At 48.8% G+C, this 23962-nt stretch overlaps 1 protein-coding gene across 1 annotated transcript in view; it reads right to left on the minus strand.

Moving 5' to 3' along the window:
• The window catches only part of olf413 (DBH like monooxygenase olf413), a 91769-nt gene that overhangs the window by 22216 nt on the left and 45591 nt on the right, over positions 1–23962 (minus strand). Inside the window, exon 3 of the mRNA XM_046621037.2 lies at positions 3667–3816. Coding sequence (XP_046476993.1) covers positions 3667–3816 — 150 coding nt within the window. The remainder of the gene's footprint in view (positions 1–3666; positions 3817–23962) is intronic.

Raw genomic sequence — 23962 nt, forward strand, 5'->3', positions numbered from 1 at the left:
ATATCGTACTAATCTTTCCAGATACGAGGGCCGAATGCGAACCGAGCTTTCGAAACACTGCTGAATATCCGCCTTGCGCGCCGAGACGAAATTCCGAAGGAGTTACTTTACCTTGCATATACACGACATGAGCGCACGCCGCGCGCCGGTCCGCGTGATAAATCACGCATTACCCGAAAGGTCGGAGTAAAATATTACCGGTATCTAATCCTACTTCTTTTCAGCCGCAGTCAAATTTCTCAACTGACGTTTATTCGATCATCGCAAAGTACTCGTCTTGTTGGTTGTCGTTACATCGTTCCATCTTTCTCCGCATAAAATCGCGATCCCGATGCACACGTAACACGTCCGACCAGACGATGGTTACGTTTCGTTCACCTAATAAGAAGTAATGCAACGCAAAGGTAAATATTATACGACAATTCATCCCGGATAAGAAACCGTGTCGCCACGATAGTTAAGAACCGCCGTAGACGTCTTAATCACGGTAGACGTCTACCCCATCTGAAAACGCCGTAAAACGAGAACCGAGTTATCAAGTTGCAGCTCGATTTGCACGTTTCACAATTGTTTGTACAAACAAACAGATTTGGGTGACCGAGCTGTCGGAATCGCGATAGATCGAACTCGATCGGTGACTCCAGGCAAACGGCGTGGTGTGAACAAAAAAATACACACGCGTGTTGCAGTCAGCGTGAAAACACACAGCGTGCCCAGGGGCTCGAATAGGACGTCACGCGATCAGATAAAGTTATGCAGACCGTCGGGCTGTTCGGACGCTGTTTCCCGGGGGATAAGATCTCGATTTGTTTGCTATTTTTAAAAGCACATGCCCGCCGTACGGGACGCGTGCGATATGTATGGGAAAGGCAGGTATTCTTGTTGCGTGTCACCCACGCCTCCCCCGGCTTTCAAGCCGATCTCAACCCCTCAATTTTAACCCTGCATATATAATAAAACCGACAGTCACCGACCCCGAGCACTCGCGGGACGTTCGAAGCGACTCTGCAGCTGCAACCCGCAACCACAAAATTATAACCGTAGAGATTTCCACCCGGTGCATTAGCCGAGAGTCTCTACTTAATTATATGTAAATACGCAGGGCTGTTTGTCTGGACCAGCGAGGTTGTGCGCCGTTGGTATAAGTCGGGCGTCGCGACGCGGACGCCCTCGAATACATGAATACATAAGCCCTGAGCGCGGCTCTCCTAGGCTCTAGGCTGCATCGCGGCATCGGCAGGCGAGGGCGAGTAATATCCGTCGGCGAGCCATCCTCGAAACGACGTAATTCCGTAGTACCCGGTTATTATTACATAAATGCGCTGATCATTATACGCCATTGTTTAGCATATAACACGGCTAATGGCGTAATCGCTCCCTAGCCTCGACTTCCCGATTCTCGTCGATAGAACGGCCGCTCTGTTAAACACGCGTTTTGATTGTGGCTTTTTTTCATTCGGAGGAAGATGAGCGATCACTGCTTGTCATTACGACGCAACTGGTTGCCCCGCGCCTTTTGGAACGGTTCTTCGATGCTTCTTCACCGTGAACCGTATGAGGTCTCCGGTATTACTGCCGAGCGCCGATGCGAGGGGTTTACGATCTCGAAATTTGCATCTTTACGGGGATACCTGTGCGGGTAATGCAGTTTTACAGAAATTACCCACTTTGCATGCTGCCTATTACCGCGTGGCCGATCTCGAAACCTCGAAAATTGCTCTCCAATTGGAGTCTAGAATCCGCACGCGGTGAAAAACACACTATTGAAGTTGGTATAAAGTTAAAGTAATGACGCATCGAAACAAAGCTCGTTAATTTACTATTTGGGAACGATTTTAAAAAAGTTTAGTCTGCACAATACGAGTACGTTCTGCTTCAATTACGGATTACTGAATTTAAAACAATTCTGAAGTTGCGAAGTGAACGTTTTTTTCTTTTTTTTTTCTTGAATACGCATCGTTATGCTAACGCTATACGAACTTCAACCTCGTTAAAAAGCGTGCCATGCATCAACCGCAGAGGTCGCTCGGGGATCGAGCAACGGAGATTAGAAAAAGTTCTTACGACGTACGGCTTCTTTAGGAGAATTAGTTTTACCGAAAGTATAACTGTACTTTGTACCGATCATGAACGATAGTGGCCTTACACCGGATCCAATCGAGATCGCTGTGTCGTGCTGCAGCAGTGATTATGAGAGAGAAATTGGAATGGAAACAAGCACAAAAAAAAAACAAAAAAGAAGAAGAAATAAAGTAAACACAAAAGACTGTGGTAGCCACAGCATAAATTCCACGCGGAACGGAAGAGCAAGAAGTAATATGTATATACATATATTTATATATAGGTATATAAGTCCACCTATACAAAAGAAGGGAATTCCTGGTGGGCAGAAAACAATGAAACGTGAATAAATGGGCTCCTTAACAAGGCGGATATATCTCAAAGCTACAACTATACCGTTTCTAGTGCACCGGTTGTATCTTGAACACGCTTCAACGGTCTTTCGCCGCCTTTGCTTAAGCCCATTTTCCACTTAAGCCTCGTAAAGAATTATTTGCCATTCCCTTTTGCCGCTTGCGCTACTGCGCTTTAATTGCTTGCAGCTCGACAGAAGCCATTGAGAGTCTGTTATTAACCTTGGTTTTAGTTGAATCCGATACTCGTGAGCGGGTTTAGAAAAATAAAATATTAGAGAAGAGTGGAGGAGGTATGAGAGAAGACCTTCGTAAATCTTTACTTGGAATTCTTATAGCTTTTTACCCGGCATAAAATCAACCCTTTCGTTAATTTTCTCGCTGCGCTTGCCAAACTGAATTTTCATTCCTTTGCCAGGTGGAAAGTGAGATGGGACTTTGATCTGGTGGAATAATTAATTTCTGATCCTTTGAAGGTTTCGTTTCTGTTCTAACCCAAAGGCGTAATGACTTCAGCTAGATTCTGAGGTTCCCGGAAATTTGAATAGCCGGTTCAAAGCAGGGGCACAATTGGACGCGCATACGTATATAAATATACATATATTCTGGTGCACGAGGAATTTCCTACCCTTGTGAAACGTCGCGATGCTCCAAAATTGAATAAGGCTTTAAAGCTCGTGAAGGATACTACCTGTGCACGCATCCCCTCCGAATTTTCGCGAATCGTCGCACTGATTCCGAGGGAACGTAACTGAGCCACTGTGCCAGTATTCCATTCCACACTCCTCTCCGTGTATGTACCATCTTACATACGTATACCTTGGGCACCCACACCTTCGCCGATACTTCTATCCCTCTTGGAAAATACAATCACGTTCCGTAAATCCTATCCCTTAGCTGAACAGGAAGATTGAATCTAGAAACAATTACGTCTTCATCCGATCGGTAAGTATGTCCCTGTGGAAGACAATTTTTCGTTCAAATCCTTTGATAAGAAGGAAGAGAGTCGCTGCCGCGGGGCATGAATGAAATTCAATAAGGTCGCGGGGATCGTCCAACTACGAGCGAAAAGGTATATATACGTATAGGAGAAGAACGAGGTAGAAATGAGAAGAATGAAACCGGCCAGCACAGCTGGGCTACGGGCAGGAGGGTTATGTATACATATAACATATATACATATGTGTGTACGTGCGTGCGTGCGTGTGTGTAATAGACATCTATGTAAAGTACAATAGAAAAGAGCACTCACCGTGATCTTCAGATCTCTTGGGTCGCAGGTGTCGTACCTTCTGCTGAATCGCAGTACCGTATGGGTTTTGTTCTCGTATCCAAGTAGAAGACGATAGTCCTGACTGGAGTCCATTTGCGGATCTCTGCTGGCATCCTTCACGTGTCGATCCTGGGAAAAAAAATAAAATGGGAATAAGAACATAGAGTACGAAATGTTCTTGGGACGGATTTCGAACATCGCTTCCCTCCGCGTACGTAGGTACCTATTTCCATTGGGGGTACTATTAGCGTGTCATGTGCCGCAGGGAGACCCCGAAGCGAACCGAGTCGTGCGATAAGAGTGCCTCGTGAACTCGGTTGCGGTGAATAAACAAGTTTTCACACCCTGCAAAGTGTACTCTTGGTCATAATAATTGCAATCCAAGTACCCGGATGGCCTCGAGAGGATATGGGAAAAGCTACAGGTGTGATCTTGGCGTCGCAGCAGTTGAGGGCACGGGGCATCGATCGAAAACTACGATATTCCGGCTATGGAAAATCCCGTGGCGTTCGTAATAAGGTGAACCCTTCTCGACCACCACGGGTGAAAGTTCGATGAAGCACCAGGACGGGTTGAAGCTTTCGCACCACCCCCGCTATGCGTGACCCGAGATCGATCGATCCTGACGCGGGGGCGTTTAATGACGAAACAATTGGTGCCTGGACGTTTCCCTACCACCTTTGCGTTTGTAATAGCTCTCACGTCGTCCCGAATCGCGGCCTCTCGTTGTCGTACAAACAAGGCGCGATTAAAGGGTGAGACCAGCGACAAAACTTACAATTAGTGCCGATTACCGCGCGTTCCAGATTTATGGGTAAGAGGAAAAATTGGGTCAAGCAGCGGCGAGAGATGGGACGAGTAGACCTGAATAATATACCCGGGCATAGTTCGCCATCGTCCGAGGTAGCCAGCAGCTAGAGTTTTCTCGCATCGTTTCAGAAGCTCCGAAACAGCTTTCCTTACGTACCGAATACAACCACCTAGTCATCCCGAGCTGTTCTTCGGTGTTTTCACAACAATATAACGGCGCGACGTGTTTCACAATTTTCACCGAGACTGATTCCCGTGCGATCGAATAACCAACCACCGTCGTCAGCTGTCCATGGGACACGGACAAGGTACGTGCAGCCTCGACGTTGGGCGTCCGTGGGTTTGCGCCCTGGGCTTCTTAACATCCTCGTGGGTTGGAGGACGAGTTTTTGTCCAGAGAATTCCGGACCGTCGCCTCGAAATAATTAACCAGGGTTGGCGTTGCACCGTTTCACGGCACAATGTATATGCCCATGTAAGCGGCGTGCGCGATTGGAAACTATTGTTTGCTGTTAAACGAGTTTTTATTTTTCATCCCGGGTTTTATTAAAATTTTATTCGGTCCCGTGGCTGCTAGAGCTTCGCGACGGTTGCGTGCCACTGCAGGCGTCACGCGCGTTACCGCGCCTCTCCTTCCAAACCGTCGACTTTGTGCCGCATATGCCCTTGTTCACCGGAAACCGGAGAAACACTCGTTCCTAATCCGCTGCAGGTTACGTGGTTTCGATGTCACCGCAATATCCGTCGATCTCTTCTTTTCTCCCCTATTTGTTTCCGCGTTCGTTTCCCCGAATGCATCACATTTCCCGCAGAAACGCGATTGGTAATAACAGAGGATTATTTTTTCTCGAGAAAAAAAAAAAAAAAAAAAAAACATCGGTTGCACCACCCTGCAGTAAAGTGTTGACCGCTAGCTCAAGTTACTTCAGCGATTATCTGATCATTTAGGGCGGTACGAGAACGTCGACGGGATCGTGCACAGTGCGTACAAAACTACGACAGAATTACCGATGACTCGGGTATAATGTCAGTCAGTCAAAACTTTCTGATCATTTCGACCCGTGAGACGTTTCACGGTTTGACATGAGCCAACCCACCGTGATTGCAGGTTGACGTTTCAAGAAATCTCCCTTCCTCGGTCATTTATAGTAGGCAATTTCTAACCACAAGTTGTCGATGCTGTGTAATATTGAATTTTTCGATATCGATGATTTTCGTATGTAGCGGGTCAATCCGTTTCGAAAATGAGAATGAAACATCGCGTTACACCGCGAACTGGTGATAAACGATCAAAAAGCAGAGGTCACAATCATCCACGCTTTTTGTATATACCTTCATGCAGATAGCGAATCGACCTCTGTATGTTATAACCTCAAGCGATTCAAAGATGCGACGAAGCGCCTGTCGTTGTTGCTTGATAAACGCGATAACTCGGTTGGAGAATCGGCGTGACCAGCCCGATAACTCGACACCAGGTATACAACGATTATACGGGACCGATCACGCATCAGTCCACTTGTCACGTCGATCATACGCCGCGGCGATTCGTGATGGAGAAATTCGATGCGCCTCTCTCACAATCAGCTACTCTGCACCAAGTGGCATAAATATCCACCCCGTGGCGTATAGTAGTCGTACAAAATAAATGCAACAGTTTCGCGGACGCTTATCGCATTTCGTTCGTGCACGTTCACAGGTTTTAAATACATATCGACTTTGTACCCGTTGTACAAACGTCACGCTATCGAGATCCACGTCGCGGGATACAATATAACAAGGCGAGATGTTTACGCAGCGATTTCTCAAAACGAAATTTATATACTTACTCCGATGTATGTATGTACCGACGCGCGACGAGTAAACAGCCACCGAGCATGTTTTTACAGTAAGAAAAATTCGATACGGACGTCGCGATATTCCGATACTCGGAAAAACTCTACGGCAATACACGGTGTATCTCGATGACTTTTGAACGGCGTTAATTCGATTTTTGTCGAATGTATTTAAATCATTCGATCGCGCATACGTTAGGCCATTGATCGCTCAACGTCCGTGCGTGTAATCCCGATCGGCGTCCGGACACGACGATTGTAACGTGCAACGCGGATTTGGGTGACGCCGGTGTTGCGAATGGTAATAACACGAGGCACGTCGCGGTCCCGATATAATACGAGGGTCACGTGACACGAGAGAACCGCGAAGAAGTATAAGGCCGGTTTTTTGGGACCGGTATAACCGTGGCTCAGGGACCGTGTCGGAGCAGACGGGCGACCGATTCGACGCGCTCATGACTTGGCGCGTCGTCTTGCATTCACCGCGGTGACGAGGCCTGCGCTTTTGGTCGGCTCTGTTGCGCTCGTCGCTAAACAGTGATAAGCTGCGGCTGAATATTGATGAGCGTGGAATTGAAAGGGGAAGACGACGCTACGAGGTGGTCGGTATTATCTGCTGCTGCAGATCCGTGTGTGGAAATTGAGGAAGCTGCAGGCGACTGCGTGGGGATAACGAGATGGAAACAGTTAACGCAATAAAGGGATTAATTCGGTCTCATATTTCTCAAACGAGTTGACGCAACTCCTCCCGGAGCGACAGCCGAGATCCAGAATTCCGAGATCTCGTCCCTGCGGTGCACGTGTGTGCCCGGGTGGCACGGCACCGAGACGAGATCTTGAGATTTTTAGATAAACGCTGGTGGAGCGTCGCACCGCGACGGGGATCTCGGTTCTCATCTGGGAATGCAGCGATTCTGACTTTCACCCCTTGCAGCGAGGGGTCCGGGAGGTTTCAGGCCCTCCGGGACCCGGGGACCCGCGCATCATGAGAGCTGGACAGCCTCTCCGCGACGAGGCTCGCATTCCGTCCCATGAGCTTACGGAGTTCCTTGACACGTCTCAAACTCCGTTTTCGCGGCCGAGTTAGCCTCTAATTACTTCATCGTCGCTTGCCCGGATGATCCCAAACAGCCTCGGACCTCATAGTTCAGCAGCTGGAAACTCCTAACAAGCGGACGGTCGTTATAATGACCCAGCTATCGGACTTGAAATTGTTTCGACAACCACTCTGCGCGCTTCGATGTGGAGACAGCTTCGCACGGAGTTCATGATTTGTACTCAACTGCAAGAAGCTAATAATGAGACGAGCGAAATATACACGTGAGCGGCTCGAGTGTGACGCAAAAGATTATTTAAAATCAGGGTATAACGATTCCGTAAGGATTTGACGAACTTACCGCGTGATGGAAGAAGTCTTTGGTATCTTTTTGCTTCCGATTTGTGTTGCAGCTGTATATTTGACTGTTATAAATATGTATATTTCCAGGCATGTCAGAAGAGATAACTGACGGTAAACCGTCGGTATGGCAGCCTAGAATTTAGTACATTTAAAGTTGTACAAGAGATCGTTGAGAAAGATGAGAAATTACTTCTGGGTTCGTGGCTGATGGTGAGATCGACTAGCACCGGATGTTTTAATACATTCTAATCGTGGATAATTTCGAAGGGATACCCGAATGCCCGGTTTCCTGAACTCGGCTGCTTAGGCGTAGTGGCTTGAAGCGTAAAAGTATAATAATGAAGAAAATATCTCCGTTGAAAAAAGGAAGAAAGGGAAGCTAAAAAGGGGGAAAAAATTAGGTAAAGATCTTCCCGAGTCAGTGAGGCGGTTTTACACCCGTCAAGTAACACGATACGGGATCGCGAGGCGAGAGCAGCGGTAAAAAATATTCTCTCCAGGTCCAAAGTGGGTAAGTGAGAGTAAGTAGTCTCTCGTCTCAGTGGTCTCTTAACGAGGAGTAAACAAAGAATATACGAATGAAGTAATCAAGGTTAATGCCATCACGTTCCTCCGCTTCTCAGTTCTCCACTTCACTCCATCTCGTATTCCATCACAAAAATGTCGCCGCATCAAGTGGCACATTTGAATACCACAGCAGCTTTGTTCCCTTGGCGTGATATCGAGTGTGTCTTTTCCTCCCGTGTGTCAAGGATCTTGTATTCAAGTTACGAGACGATAATAAGAAGGGTGTAATATGCGTATCGGCTCTTGTATACGACGCTTCTGTCAACAGCGTAATCGACCCTATTACTCGGCCCGTCATTTGCAGCCTGAACTTCCGGTCGCAGGAAATGCGGAGCTTGGTACTCCCGGACTTGACGCGAGACCGCTGAAGATATTTAAAACGCGAAAACCGCTATTCCGGCGGCGTTCGATACCTGACGGAGCGGGAGACTTGGTTGGCAATTACTCAAGTTCCAAGTTCGAATTGAAACCCTGGAGGGATGGTGGGACCCGTGTAAAACGCGAAGCTAGAGGGCGAGCAGTGACGCCGATTTCGGTCGGAATCAAATCGATAAAAGCAGGTGAGCTTTCGAGAAGGAACTGCAGCCTCGGGGCAGACGAGTAGACAAGTAGGTGCTCGTCCAGGCGTGTGCTGACTCTTCTTCCCGGCTCTTTATCTGATTGAAGGCTACCCAACGGCTATTGATATCCGCGGGCGAGCTAGGGTAAGAGGGTTGCGAGCCGAAGAAAGCGGTGAAAGAGAGCTGAAATGTGGTCGGTCATAGGCTGATTGGGGCACCAGAGAGCGGAGCTCGCTTTGCTCTGCTCAATTCATTCCCAACTTAGCTTCGCGAGCAGGTACCGCAAGTGCAGGATGAGAAGAGCTTTTGCCCGAGGTACGAGAGGATGGGATGAGGAGCGAAAAGTAGAGAGGATGAGGGATGAACGAGGATCGCTGGAACGCGCGGATCCTGCATCGGTGGAAGGCGGTGAAAAATCCCAAAGCCATTCTTCATCCCGGAGCCAGAAGCACGGTTGACGATCATGGTCCACCACGGGTATCTTCTTCCTTTTTTTCTTCCTCCTATTCTTCTCTGTATATGCACACCGAATGCCACCCGCATCAGATAATATTTAAATTAATGATAAACATTTATAAAAGCGTTTTGTTATACATAAAACATATTTGGATCATTGTGAGCCGGCCGTAGGAACGAGGATTATGAATTCAGGCCCGTTCTCGTCCTCCGGATCCGCCTCTCCCTCTCTCCTCCCGTGGAAGCATTGTCCGGTGGCTCTCTCATCTCCATAACGGGTTATTGCTTTCCACCTTCGCCTCTCTCTTTATCCCGCATGATCGCCGGTACGCTCTCGGCGTATCAACCCTACGTTTCGTTTCCTCTCTCCTCCTCCTTCTGGTATACCTACTTAAGAGGAACAGCCCAGGCTCGATCCGATTTCAGATTGTTTTCTTTCTCGGTTAAACGTCCAAATAACGCATTCATATGCGACGTGCTCTCGCGACATTAGTTTTACGGTTTTGCTCCGGGATATGTAGAGTGATACGATCGGCCCGACTAGCTGCTCGCCGTCTCCTCCTTCTTCTGCCGATCGTCTCTCTTCCATTTCGGCTCCCCGCCACTTAGCTCAGGCCTCCTCTTCTCGACTCGACGAGGCTCGGATGATAAAAGAACCGAACTCACGGCACCGCACCGCGCTGCCAGAGCACGATCTTGCGCAGCTACCGAGAATACGAGACGCGATGTTTATGCATAAATGTCGGCCTTAACCGCGCGGCGTGCACATAAATATACAATAGATATACCGCGGGCCGGTGCTCCGGTGACATGTCGGCGAATCTCTTGAATGACAAATCTCCCTGCCAACGCACCCGCGTTTAACATTCGCGATACACACTCTCTTCTTGGATGCCCGCCGAACACGGCGCGTCACCGTTCCGACGTCGATTCAACGGCTCAGAAACTGTCAACGTCCACCCCAAGAGCCATTATCGAGGATTAGTGTATCACCGTGGGAATAACGCGTCACGCGTTTCTCGAGGCGGGGAAAATTTCGCGACCTCGTGTCAGGTGTGCGGTTTCATTTTCGAGGCAAAGCTGAGAGGATTTGCTCCGATTGCCGTAAAGGAGCGAAGGAGAGTCGAAAAAGAAGAAGAAGAAGAAGAAGAAGAAGAAGAAGAAGAAGAAGACGAAGAACACGATTGGAAAGAAATAGATCAATTATCCAACTCCGAGTTACGTAAACGCGCGTTGGCCAAGCCGCTGCGTGATCCTACATTGTTAAAGTCGGGTGAAGAAATGAAAGAGATACATAGGCGGTCGGACAAGGCCGATACCGTTAACATTGATCAAACCCTCGTTCTTCTTCCCTCGGCAGAGAGACTCCGGATAAATGCCGAAAGGCAACGTTACGCAACTCGGACATAAACTACACCGGTCACAAGAGAAAACGCGTACGCTGTAAGGTGAAGCCATTGGCTCGATAAGACCGCTTCTAAATATCCATCCTCCCTTCGTCAATATTCGATAATACGGATGGATAGCGATTCCATCGACATTTCTCAGCACGCGATTGAACGGTTATTTACAGTTACACGTAATGTTACAGTTTATCGACGAGATATCTCCCATGCTCTTGGCAATCGGTTCGGAGGCTCGAGGGCTCTGGCGGCCATGTAAAATTCCAAAACGAACGATTATTAATTTGACGAGGCGACCACCCCGCTGGACCACACCTTGAAGATTCATAATGCGGAGATGTTATCTCGACGATATACATATACCACTACGGCTACCAGATTCCACCTAGTGCTTTTAAGGGACGCGCACGTCACTCTGTTCCTTATCAGTGAATTCTCTTTACAAGGTATTGGAGTTGGAGTACGAGCTAAGCTACAACACTTTTAACTTTCTTCTTTGCTGTTCTTTTTTTCGTTCTCCTTCCTACCGGTAGGGGAATAAATTAAGATCAAAGTGAGGTTTATTAATTGGGTAGAAAATCTGGCGCGAGAACCCGTGCAAAGGAGACGATGAGACTCGGGCGATAAGGAAAGGGAGAGAAAGTGAATAAGAAATCCCGGCTTGTCGGTGCTTTTCAAGCATTTGCGAAACACCCCAGCGTCACTACTCTTAAAACGCTGTTTGTACGTTGCATATAAAAACCAGTGCCCGTCCCGTCGACGGCCCGGGGAAAAATCTTGACGTAATATTAACGGATCTTGGTTGAAAATTACCGGGTGTGTATAAAACTTCACAAGGAATCTCTGCCAGGCGGGAAGGAAGCGAAGGAAATGGCCTCTCTCTCCGACCTTTCCGGTGCGGGTAAAGCGAGGTATTTTAAAGCGTCGTTTCCCGACACCGTTCCGACAGGTAACAACCTAAGCTTGCGCGTTATTAGTAAATTATAATGCACCCGAGACGTGAATTACCCAGGCTGATGCGCCGACAAAGGCGGGAGCTTGTATCTTTGCCGGGTAACCTACAGCCGGGCATGTATAAGACTCCGTGGTGCGATGCAGTTTCAAGGAGGCGGGGTAAATAATTTCTAATTACTCTCTATGTTCGCTGCAACGAGCGCGGATAGAGCAAATAGCGAAGACCCGGAAGGAAAATAGTGGCGGGAGGAAAGAATGGATGGGAAAAAAGAAGCCCGAAAGCTCTAGAACCGCGCTTGCAGTCTGCACACGCTAGCGTGCCGACTCTCCTCACCCTTTCCGAGGTTGGCCTCTGTAACATACAGCAGCAATGCGGCGTTCCCAAAGCCGGGCCAATTCAGCTCCCGGTTTAAAACTTACTCAGCGCATTTCATGACAAGACCGAGTTTACATCCCTGTTTTAACTTCGGGACGTATACGTGAAGACTCGTGCTTCCGCGTTCCGGGGGGGGGGGGGGGGGGGGGGGGGGGGGGGATGAGGGTGGAAAAGAGTCGGATTGTGCCTGTGCAGCGAGTAAAAAAAAAAAAGATGAAAACCCGCGAGGAAACTTACATGCTGAATAAACGAGTCTCCTTGAGTTGACGAGGAAACTTTTCAAGCCTCATGAAAATGCATCGAAAGAAAACTGAGGTGAAAAGCACACCCGCGAAACGAAAGACCGCGTAATAAAGAAACGTGTTATACGTAGGTATGTACCGACAATTAGTGCACAAGTCTCCTGCGGCGTCGCGCCGTTTTCCAGCTTTTTCGCATTCACAGGAGTGGCAAAAAAGACCGCGCGCTTTTCCGTCTTTAACACTGGGGTGTTTTTGCGTTTCGACGCTCGCTTGTATTCCGCACCCACGTAAATTCGTTTCCAAGAATTTTTTTTCCACGCGAATATCACACCGACAACAATAATCGTTATGTAAGAATGTGACGGTGAAAGTTTCAGCCCTGGTTTTACGACGCGGCATTTTCTCGTTAACGTTGGGCGTCACTAAGCGTCAAAAGTCCGCGGAACGGACTCTGCAGGCACACTGCTCACGATGCAATTATTGAAAAACGATTTGCCAACCGCAGAATATTCCATAATTTCAGTTTGACTGGTGGTCGGTCACTTCTGGCTACCGTCGTAAACGTTTTAACGACTTCTGCCCGGTCCTGAAATTGACATTTTTCATTGCTCCGATATATTTCCAGCGAACCGTACAAGCGAGGCAGGCACCTGTGTTGCCTTTGCGCTCGACGCGTAAGTTCGTTAACCGTAACAGAAAATACGCGGCGTTTCCAGGCATGGAGTAAAACCAGAGGATCAACCGCAGCACGAATCTAACATATCTGAATATCAAACTAAAGCCTGGAAGTCGAAAATGGAAAGATGGGTGGTTCAGGCGCACCGATCCCGTTTTGGAAACACCTTCGTAACGGAAAAAGGTAGGTATACGTTCTATGTTTGCGGAAATTGAACAGGTTTTACGGGTTTCAGAAGCTTGTTGGGTGAAAGAATTTCCGCCCTCGCACCCGGATTTGCCGAGTCTGCACAAAACTAGTAACACACGGTGAAATCATTCTCACGAAAACAACGCTAGGAGCAAAACAGTGACAAGATACCGAAGGAAGATATCATTTCGCAAATTCTAGTTCTCTATCGGGCGCACCGATTCACGATTTCAATGAATTAACACAGAAGAATGACGTAAGAATTGTATCGTCGAAGTCTCGCAAAGTACGTCACGGTCGATCTATGACGTCCCGGTTGCATAGCACCGCTAGTTTTCAACCGGTTGAATAATTGATTCGTCATTCATGTCGTGGGACTCTATACGGGCGTACACTTTGGGAACAAAACAAACCGAATAAAATATCTGGAATGGAGTTACGAGTCTCTTCGGTCGGTTGCTTGAAGGTGCGCAAAGGAAGACTTCCCTGCATCTAGGTTGTGAATTAAACAGCGGAGGTTCTAAAAGTCGGGGTCTCATGGACAGCAAAAGTACAGTAAAACGAGTAACTACAAATCTGCGTATAACCGGAAAATTGCGACTTCAATTAAGATTAGACAGTTGAAAAAAAAAGAACCCGTACAATCAGCGAGTCGTCGAGCTTTTCTGCTGTACAATACCTCCGGCCGGCGACAAGGCCCCGTTCGTTCCGGCCGTCCCCCCGAAACCTTTACAAAATCAGGTTTCTTTCGGCAAGAACGCCGACCGAAGATATCAGGCTTGACTGCAGTGCGATGAAGGGCGGATGGTCAGTTGCCTCGTGCACAAGCATGCGTATACACATACCTGACGTATACCCGCACTACTTAATACGCCGACGATAAACTAAGCGATGGGGAGCCGCGTTTGCGATGAGAGGGAAGGAGCCGAGAGAAGCAAGGAGGGCCGCCTGCCATCCCGACTTCCACGCGTGCCCACGGATGGACGGACGGTGGAATCCGGAGGGCCCGGCTACCGGCTACCAGCTACCGTCGGCGAGGAACAACGAGACACACGCACTGCACGCGTGTGAGTCGGTAAGCTTGCGTGTGCGTGGGTTTGCTCGTCTGTACGCGAAGCCGTATTACACGTGTATACGCGTGCGGGTCTGTACACGCGGTAAAGCTACGTGGGAAGAAGTAGAAGAAGGATAAAAGAAGGTGGATGAGAAGGAGAAAGAGGAGGAACTCGCGCTCCTATAACCAGATCTCCACAAATGTCGGTCGTTCGAATTCCACGTCGTGGTCAAAGCCAGCCTCTATTATCGATGGTGGCTGCGGCATCTCGAGATAATTCGACTAATGGGTCGTGTAGACACCGACGTTGGGACTCTTGGCGTGAAGTCGTTGCTCGTTGTAAGGCCATTCACGGGGCTGTAATAATAACAAGATAGTCGTTGGCCTGAATTCACGATCAAAATATGCGTTCAGAAAAACCGCTTTCAATTTTTCTACCCCGTTGCCTTTATCTTTGAAAAATTATTTGTATCGGAATCATGTATTTTTCTCTTTCTCTCTCTCTCTCTCTCTCTCCTCAAATATACCTATACATCGCATTCAACTTGAAAGCTAGAAAAGCTTGTAATGTGTTTTTACGTCGGAGATGCGGAGACAGCTGAGCCGAGACACTCGATTGCTTCCATGAAATATTTTATTCCGAAATATCGTCCCGCAACTGCATTCCACATCCCGGATTCGCACACTCCGTGGGACACGTATAAGAGAGGCGATCGAGAGTTTCTGCGGCGCCAGAAATAGGCGTCTTGGTTGTCAGGCGTGGAGATCGGCTGGGTCTACGCCCCCGCCCACACACACAGCTCTGAAACACGCCGATCTCAATCCAGTTTTCTTCTTGCGCTTCGCAGCTTGACACTGTTCGCTGCGCGGTCGCGCCTGTTCGATGTCCTGCTCCTTTTTCTCAGCGCCGTTTTATTGCCGACTCGTGGTCTTCGCCGCGTCGCATCGCTTCGTGTTTTCTTTTTCCTCTTTATGTCCTTTTTTCTTCACTCTGTCTCCGCATTTTTTTTTTTTTATCGTTTTCTGTCACAGAAACAACAGACGGGGGGCCCGATTTCGCGATTGAAATACGACGCGTGCAGAGTATAGGCGAGGAAACGCGTTGCCCCGGTTTCAAAACGGATACAAACTTGCGCCGGGTAAAAACTCGTGGAAAAATCAATGATATTTCATTACTCAACGTAACTCGGGCGTTTTTATAGGCGGAACGAAGCTGGTCATGGCGGACGTGGAGGGGCCGCGTGCCGAACATTCACAAATGTAAACTTGACCGATGGAAGGAAACTTTCTCTTTTATACGAGCCGGAATCGATTAAGACGTTACCCCGGCGATCGAAGCACGGCGGTCAATTTCAATCCGATTGCTCCTCGCATATGCGTCGTTGATACGACGGTGCATCGGAATTGAAAGAGTAGCCATTATCGGGAACAGGAATATCGACCGATTTGGAGAAAAATTATCTTTATCGGTTGAAAAATCGACGGGTATTTCAAGAAGGGAGATCAGAGCTTCGATCTCGTTTCGATCGGTGCTAGCTTCACGATCGATTGCCTTCCTCTCTCAATACAAAGTAGGTACACTCGAGACCGAGGTCACGAGGCACAAGGGCTGCAGGCCGCACCCAGTCCAAACGTGACTCACGAAACATTGCACTCATTCCAGCAATTAACATTCGTCGGTGCCAAGTAGGCAACTCCGGTGTCGTGCTTTCGACGTACGTACCGGCCAGACGAGTGACGTTGAAGAATGACCAGGATCACCACGCGAACTGCTTACGGCTACAATGGAGTCAACATTGCTTTACGGTGACCGAGATAACCGTGTGGGTATAATATTTCACTCCGAGTAGGTGCGCAAAGAGAAATTACCATTCTAGCCTGAAAATCGAGTCATCCAGAAACGGCGAGCTTCTTGCCCATATATTTCCACAATCATGGATCATCTACATTCTTCCATGCTCGCGAGGCACGGCGTCGTGTCATTCAATCGTTCACCTCGCTCGGTGACCACAACCTGATGGGTGGGTACAAGGGGGGGAAAAAAGTGTGCATTGTCCAGCTGAGAAGATCGTGTGACGGGTATTGTAGACGCTTTCCGAGGGCATTGTCAAGCTGTAGCACGGAGCTGCAAGCTGGTTAGCTACACGAATTAACGACCAGATAATCCCCACCTACCGCAACCTTAAGGTATTGATCATCAACCAACGGAAATTACATCTTTCTCTCGAGGTTCTATTACCTTGCCGGTTTCTTCCCAACGATGGAGATGAGAAGCAAGGAAAAAACTAAAGATCCGTCTCAAAACCATCTCCGCTTCGTGAACGAGAAGCGACGGTGCAGAAGTTGTCACGGTGCGGCTGGTATACAACGTCGCAGATAAAGACTCTGGTTTGAAAATAACGTTGTTGCTCGGTCTTTTCTATACGCGAAATAACGTTACAGGTGTATATGTATATACGTATAAAGGTATATAGACAACGAGAGCTATCCAATTTGAGTGGTAAGCCGAGGAGAAGGAGAAGCGGTCTCAAAGCGAAAGAGGAAAACAAGAAGGGGGAAATTGAGACGCGGGAATGTTTGGCGGAGCGGGAGTAGCGTTCTAACAAGCGCCTCACTCTTTGCGGCGGGGGTGGGTCGGGGGACGAGGACGGTGGTGGCGGTGGTGGTGGTGGGGTTGGGGGGCAAAAGAAAGAAGCGCGACTTATTTTCCTATTTTTGAAGCGTACCCGTGCCTGCGGTATAACAACGCAGGCACGCGGCCGTTCTCAGATTGCAACCAACAGTTCGGATAATGCCTGTCTTACGGAACGGCGGCGGCGGGATGGGACGAAGGAAAGAGAACGAGTAGGAATGGAGGGGGGATGCCGCGATAGGACGCTCGTTCGATTTCGAGATCATTGCCAAGCGGAGCAGCGAACGATAGCCGGTCGGTGGGTAGGTAGGTAGGTAGGAAGGTTGGCTACACACACCTAACGTATACTCGCAAGCTATCGGCGCATCTTCTCATTACCATAACTAGTTCCCCTCCTCGCCTCGTGTCCCTCTCCTTCGGTATAATTTCGTCCTCCATGAATCATTCCCCGGTACAGATTCACGTTCTTGGTCCGGCTCGCAGGACCCTCGGTACCTTGCAGGAAACCGCGGCAAGGAGGAGGAGGAGGAGCAGAAACGATCTCGGACTCGACTACCGTCTCGACGCGCAAGAACGGCGGCGGCAGCTGCCCGGCTGCACCTTATAAGATCACTCCGGGAGAGATGACGCGGTTGATAGGTTGCGGCGACTCTTCGCCCCCGTATCTCGTGACGGTCTGCACGACAAACACCTCGTACCGTACGGAAAATATCATCTCTCGGTCCTCGTCGACCTCGTCGACCGTGAAATGTCCGAGATGACTTATGCCGGTGGGCAACTCCCCGTCGTAAAAAGAAGATCAGTGGCGTGCCGGGCCGTGGGGAAAAGCCGGCGAGGCTCAGCTGCATCGCTGAATCTTAATACCTCCGGGCCACGCGCCCTCGTCCTCCTCGGCTACCGGTTCGACAAACGTGCGGGAGCTTCTCGGAACTTCTCAAGTCGTTATCGTCGGCTGACTCCGAGAACCTGGTTCGCAATTAGCACGAGATTGCCATCGAGAAACAGGACGGTGGTTGCGACCTCGTGTCACGCGGCTTTCAGGCCCCAAAGAGAGGTACTGTGTCAGTCAATACGGAGCACGTATCAACCCTCTCTTCCAGGGGCGGTCTCCAATTTTCGCTGACTTTGTACTTACGTCCGGAATTTTGCCTCCGTGCAGTCTGTCTGCCGGAATACCTGTTGTTTCTTTTTTCACTCGTCGCTCTTTTTCAAGGTACTCGTAAAGACGGTAAAGAGGAAAGAAAAACGTCAGGATATATATATATATATATAACCACAAAGAGCGGTTTGATACGATCTGAAGAAGAAGGGTGGTGGGACATCGGGGAGCTCAAGGGTTGGAAAAAACTAGCACATTTTGTCGGACGGTTATAGAACTGGCTAGCGGCTGACTCTGCAAAGCCGTCTTTACGCTGCAGCTCAGGCAGTTGTTACGTCGCAGAGATATTGGACGTGGATTTGAAATGGGCGAGGGGGGTTCCCCGGCAATACATCTCCATCCGCCAGCTAGAAACAAGACTCTCTATCTGTGTCGGGGAACATCGCGGCACGCTCGTGTATATTCTACGAGTGTCTCTCCTCATCGCCGCGAGTACGGTATAGCGCTTCTCCAGTTCCGTCCAGCCCGTGTAAGCCAGTTTCGCCTCGAGGATTACGTCATAAGCCAGGTCCTTAAAAGCCAGCAGATTTGATCCTTTGTGTAGTCCTCCGCTCCGCTTTGTACCACCCACTGGAAACCGGCTGCCATCCGTTATTCTCCGTAAGATGAGAAAAATACTTATACTTCGGCATCAATCGACGTAAGTTCAGCGTCATTCTTCTTTACCAAAATACTCACAAATCTGGAGAGTAACTTACACGCGATCGGAAGGCCTGAAACTCCGTTCCATCTTAGAGTCGGCCCGCCGTGCGTACCTGCGTCGCTTACGTCGTCCATGTGCGTGTGCGTGGGTCAGAACTAGGGGCAAGCCGTAAAGTCGACAGTGATTCGTCATTCCGCTAGTTGGTTGAAGAAGCGGGTTTCAAGAGCGCCTCGCAGGACCCTTTGAAGCAGATTTCAGATAAAACTTGAAAGGCTTAAAAGAGAACAAAGGGCGACGTAGACGGACCGACATAATATCTCAAGCTCGCAGAGTCGCCCCCGTCCCGTTCCGGCGCGACCGCGACCATGCACGACCTGCAGGACCACTTGGGCTCTTGGGTAATAACAGTCGACGGTGGCCCGAATAAACCGGGACAAATAAATTGTCATAATAAGAGGGGCGATAGCATCTCGTATCTCGACTCAGACCGTGGACCAGCCTCGCGCCCCGTTCTCTTCTCTTCTCCTCTCTTTCACCACGCCGCGCGTATGTTCGCCCGTACGAACGAAACAGCCACATACGACGACTCCGGTGACGTAGCACAACACCAAAGTGTCAGCGCGGTACCACAAACTGACGGCGATACCGGCCCGCCGGCGTTCGGACTCGGTACGGGTCGGCTACAGCATACCGCGAGCTTGTCCGGATATATCAAGGAATCTTTACCATCGAGTCGACGAGGAAGCCAGCCTCTGGCTCGTTCACGTAATAATAACACGTGTAAGGTATAATAGCTGTACTTCAACCTGTCAACCGGCGGCAGGAGCCGAACCGGGCCTAAAAGCTGATGCGCCAAGTACCGAAGACAGGTACGCGAGAATACGAAACACACTGAACGGATAATATACGTGTGATGTTCTTCGTTATCCTTTGTAGGGGAACGCGGGGGGGGGATAGATACGAAACTAGTTAGAATGGAAATGGTATTAAATCAGTTCTCTTTCAAAAGGCGAGCAGCTCGAGACACAGAGTAAATAATATCTAAAACGAATATCAGAATGACAAGGCGTGATTTGACAAAACGCGCCTGCGGTGCCTTCATTCCGGGCTATCGCTCGTGTGGGAGCGTGTTTCTTCAATCTCTCACATCGCTGCCGGTCATTCCAAACCTATGGCTCGACGAGCGCCGTGTGCATGTGTAACGTATCATTATGTATGTGGAACAAAGAGACAGCTTGGTTAATTGGCCCGAGCATGATGGATCGAACGACCCCGATCCGATCCGATCCGACGGATGTCACCTCTGACGATCGGGTGTTTCTGCTTGGAGAATTTCGGATCTGACTTGGTGTTTGCTGCTAAGCCGTCCGATTCACGGTAGCTCGGACATAGCTGAATTGTGATTTGTGGAAATACCAGCGGGACGTCAAAACGTGGCGCAATTAGCCAGTCTGAGAAGGGACGGGACTTCGATCGGCAGACCAAGGTCCGCTGGCTCCAAGTCAGTTGATAAACTGGTTACATATTGCCTCGTCGCGAGTCACTCGACAAACCAACAAGCAACTGTGTGTGTCTAGGATCATCGATAAGACGCGCGGGCATCAGGTTTCGATACCCACCGATATAACCTCCAACGGCCGGCCTCGGACGACGCTTGTTTGAACGAGAAGCGAGTCGATGCGCGGTATTTGAGCATAATCAAGCTACGTCGCTCGTGCCTGTTCCGAAAATTTCACCAGATAAGCAGTAATCATAAGTCCATACGACGATAACGGTCTTCTTGCCGTAGGTAGTCTACCGCCATTGACAATATCTCTGATGCTCATGGTCAAAGTTCGCGTCATATCGTCACAAGCAACGGCAAATCACGGTGTTCTCAAGTATCGTACATACGAATCGAATAAAAATGCAAATAAGGAACGGAGCCATTCGCCAAAAGTTTGGATAAAGGCACAACAACGACGACTCGGAATTTAGAGGGACGAGATAAGGACAACGCCGTTTGGTGGCGTCGGCGCCTGGCTTAACGGGTGAAAAGATATATCGACGTGCCTACGACATGTGGGTAGGTATCCATGTACGTGTACAATTGTACTCTCGTGTATACACGCGCCAGCAACCCTTCATCTTCTTCTTCTTCTTCTTCTTCTTTTTCTTCTTCTTCTTCTTCCTCTTCTTTTCTTCTTTACTCGAAGATATGGGGACAGCTGCACTTCGTCTTGACTATGGACGTACCGCGCGAGCGCAACGTTCGGCTTTGAAGCTAACAGATTGGCGTCGACCGATAGGCTTCGGCTTTACAGAGAACAAATAAGCAGGGAAGAAAAGTATTGCACGCTGTAACAACACACACAGGCCGCGTACTGTGATAGAAACTCGAGAGCCTGGAGCCAAAATATTTATCCTTTGTTGGGTGGAAATTTTCTGTGACATAAGTGATCAAGGTGTCAGTAGAGAAAGGGTTCATCCGGAGAACCTAAAAAGGATAGCGCCGCAGACTCCTTCGACCTAATTTCGTTTCGATCCCGTATCTGACGTCCGGGCATCTCCCTCCCGATCCAAGATCCAAGATTCAAGATTCAAGATTCTCCGTCGTTCCTTCGCACCTTACGTATCCGTGTGTGACACTATCGGATCTATGATCGACGTCCTACCAGGAAGGTAGCCGCTGGACGTTTGTACCGGCGCGAAGTCAGTCAGTCGGCTGGCGTTATAATATTGATCTGTAGCGTATCCACGAGACTAGGCGTGATCCATCACCTTCTATTTCGCTCTCCGTTCTCCTTTACCCTCCCGGCGTAGAGAGACCGCAGACAGAGGTCCGTACATACACAATCCTCGACCGCTCTTCGGATATCGTATACGGGGTAAATTTCTCTCCGAGGTCTTATTCTTTCCCGGATATGCGAGATTGCCCCGCATGTTTCTCGCCGACGCGAGTCGGTGCAATTCCAACACATCCGGCATTACACACGTGTATTATGGGTAGGTATAACTCGGTACGTGTACCTACATGAAACACGTACGTCTCTTTTCCCCGATTTTCTATACCCCGGCAAAGTTTATGCAATGCGGTAAAATAAAACTCAGCTTCTCGGGTGACTCGTTGTTACCCTTTATATCAACCGGCTTATCGGTACGTGTGCGTATATGTATATACTCGATCCCTTAGACTGTCGAGCCGCCATTCGCCGACGTACAGTGCGTCCACCAGGCACGTCCAGGGTCAAGTGCTTTTTGCAGATGTTACTCGAGTAACGGCGAGGGTTCCTAAAATCGTAGATAACCTATTTGAATAATCCAAGCAGGCTGTTTGGGTTATCGCGAAAGGGGTCTCGGGCGGAATGAAAAAAATGGAATAAAAAACAATGGGTACAAAAAAAAAAAAAAAAAATAACAAAGATTATTAAAGTGAAAAAAACGCTTCAACTGTAACGCGAAATAGGTCAGAAAGTTGCGTCGAGTAAATTCTTCACAAAACTTGGCCCGGCAGCCTCACTCCTTTTTTTCTTGACGAAGTATTCCATTGTTTTCGATTGTATTTTTTCTTTCCTTTAATATCCCACACTCCCCACGCTGTTCTTTGTCCCTTGTATTCAGCGCGTTTTCAATTTATATATATAATAACAGTTTCCCGAGTTTTCTTTTCTCTTCGAATATCTTCTCTTTTTTCACCTGCGAAATTTCATACAATGGTATACAACAATTGTATGAGAGAAATAATTAAATTAATTGGCCGCGAGTATAATAATTGTACAGTGAACGATAGTTGAAGAATGGCGGCACGTCCAGCACGGATGCGGCGATATATCAGCCGGCGACTAAAGCCTCGGTGAATTTGCGCGGTAGCGGCGTAACACAGGCGCATACGTCGTCGCGGTATTAACATATAGCCGAGTTTAACAAGGGTGCGGACAGTAAATCTGGGAAGCAGGAATCCGCGAGCGCGGGTGGAATTTGGCCGTCGTTTTATACGCGCTGCCAAGTAAGTCTTGGGGCTAGAGAAGCGCGCGCGCGCAACGGTGACGACAGTGGGGCCGAAAAAAGCCGGGCCTTATTTGGGCCATTCCGTTGGGCACTTAACGAGACGAGCCGTGGTTTAGAAACGGGATCACGTAGAGCTTGGCCGCCGCCGCCGCCGCACGTACGAATTAATCTTACATCGGATTACGGCGCGCGTCGCGAATGCGGTGGCTGCAAAGATTTCGAAGATAGCCTATAAAAGCGGTTCGGTACGGGAGTTTCATTTACCCGGACGACGGTAGTAAATCTTCCTTCTCCTATACACGTGTACGCGATCGTTCGGAAACGTGCAATTTTCTCGGCTAAAACGTGTCCCACACTATTTTCCATTCGTTCGCCTGCAATGCTAGGTAAAAACGTCGCACGTAGCTTCCCTATTATGTCCACAATATACGTATTGAACGCAACCGCGGTATGAAGTTGGTATATAAAATAGCCGGATCGCCGAGTGAATAGCCGCATAAATACAGTCCTCTGTGCGAAGATGATACAGAAACTGGGAATCATTGCGAACAAGAATGAGCGGCGATCCTTGTATAAAATACGCCGGATTGTGCATTTTCCGCTGGATGCATGATCCGCACGCTGCAGAGAACAGCGATCGTACGCGACCGCATCAGTTAACCATTGAAAGGCAACTGCGTCCCGGTATCTTGCAGTAGCTCGCTACCCATGCACAGGGTGCATGGCTGTAACTCGCGAGGAGTATGCAGTCGGAGTTGGATTGGGATGCGATTGGGTGACGGCACGGTGAATAGGATTCAACACGAATGCAGTTATACCGGACCGTGAATGCGACGGTGGTTGTGTTTGAATCCGAGGCTTTCAATAGCCGCGCGGCACTATCGCGCCCACCGAGTATAAATGGTTGTAATTTTTAATAGGCTTACGGTTTATTGGCGCCGGTGAATCCGGCCGTATCAGCGCGACCGACTGGCAGGAGGTCGAAAAAATTCGGCGTCATTTGTGTGAGATATGAATAGAACGGGAATTAGATTTTCGCAAAGAAAACGTTAATTGTTTCGCAAACGTTGATCGCGTCTCGACTGCCGTTTGACTGTATAGAAATTTACGAACAGTATGAAAAATAATTTCGCTATTTTATATTCACCGGTGCGGGACGACAGCTGCGGTAACGTTTGATGAAATAAATAATTGCATTCGTCGAGGCGACGGTCGCAGTCTCGTAGGGATTTTCCAAGTGCATTAAACTCGCTTTCAACGTGTATGAAATACCTACACCCACCCTGATGTAGAAACGGAGTGGCGTTTTCATTTATGCCGAGAGCACTCGTTCCCT

Source organism: Neodiprion pinetum, chromosome 4 (assembly GCF_021155775.2).
Source record: "Neodiprion pinetum isolate iyNeoPine1 chromosome 4, iyNeoPine1.2, whole genome shotgun sequence".
Lineage (NCBI taxonomy): Eukaryota > Metazoa > Arthropoda > Insecta > Hymenoptera > Diprionidae > Neodiprion > Neodiprion pinetum.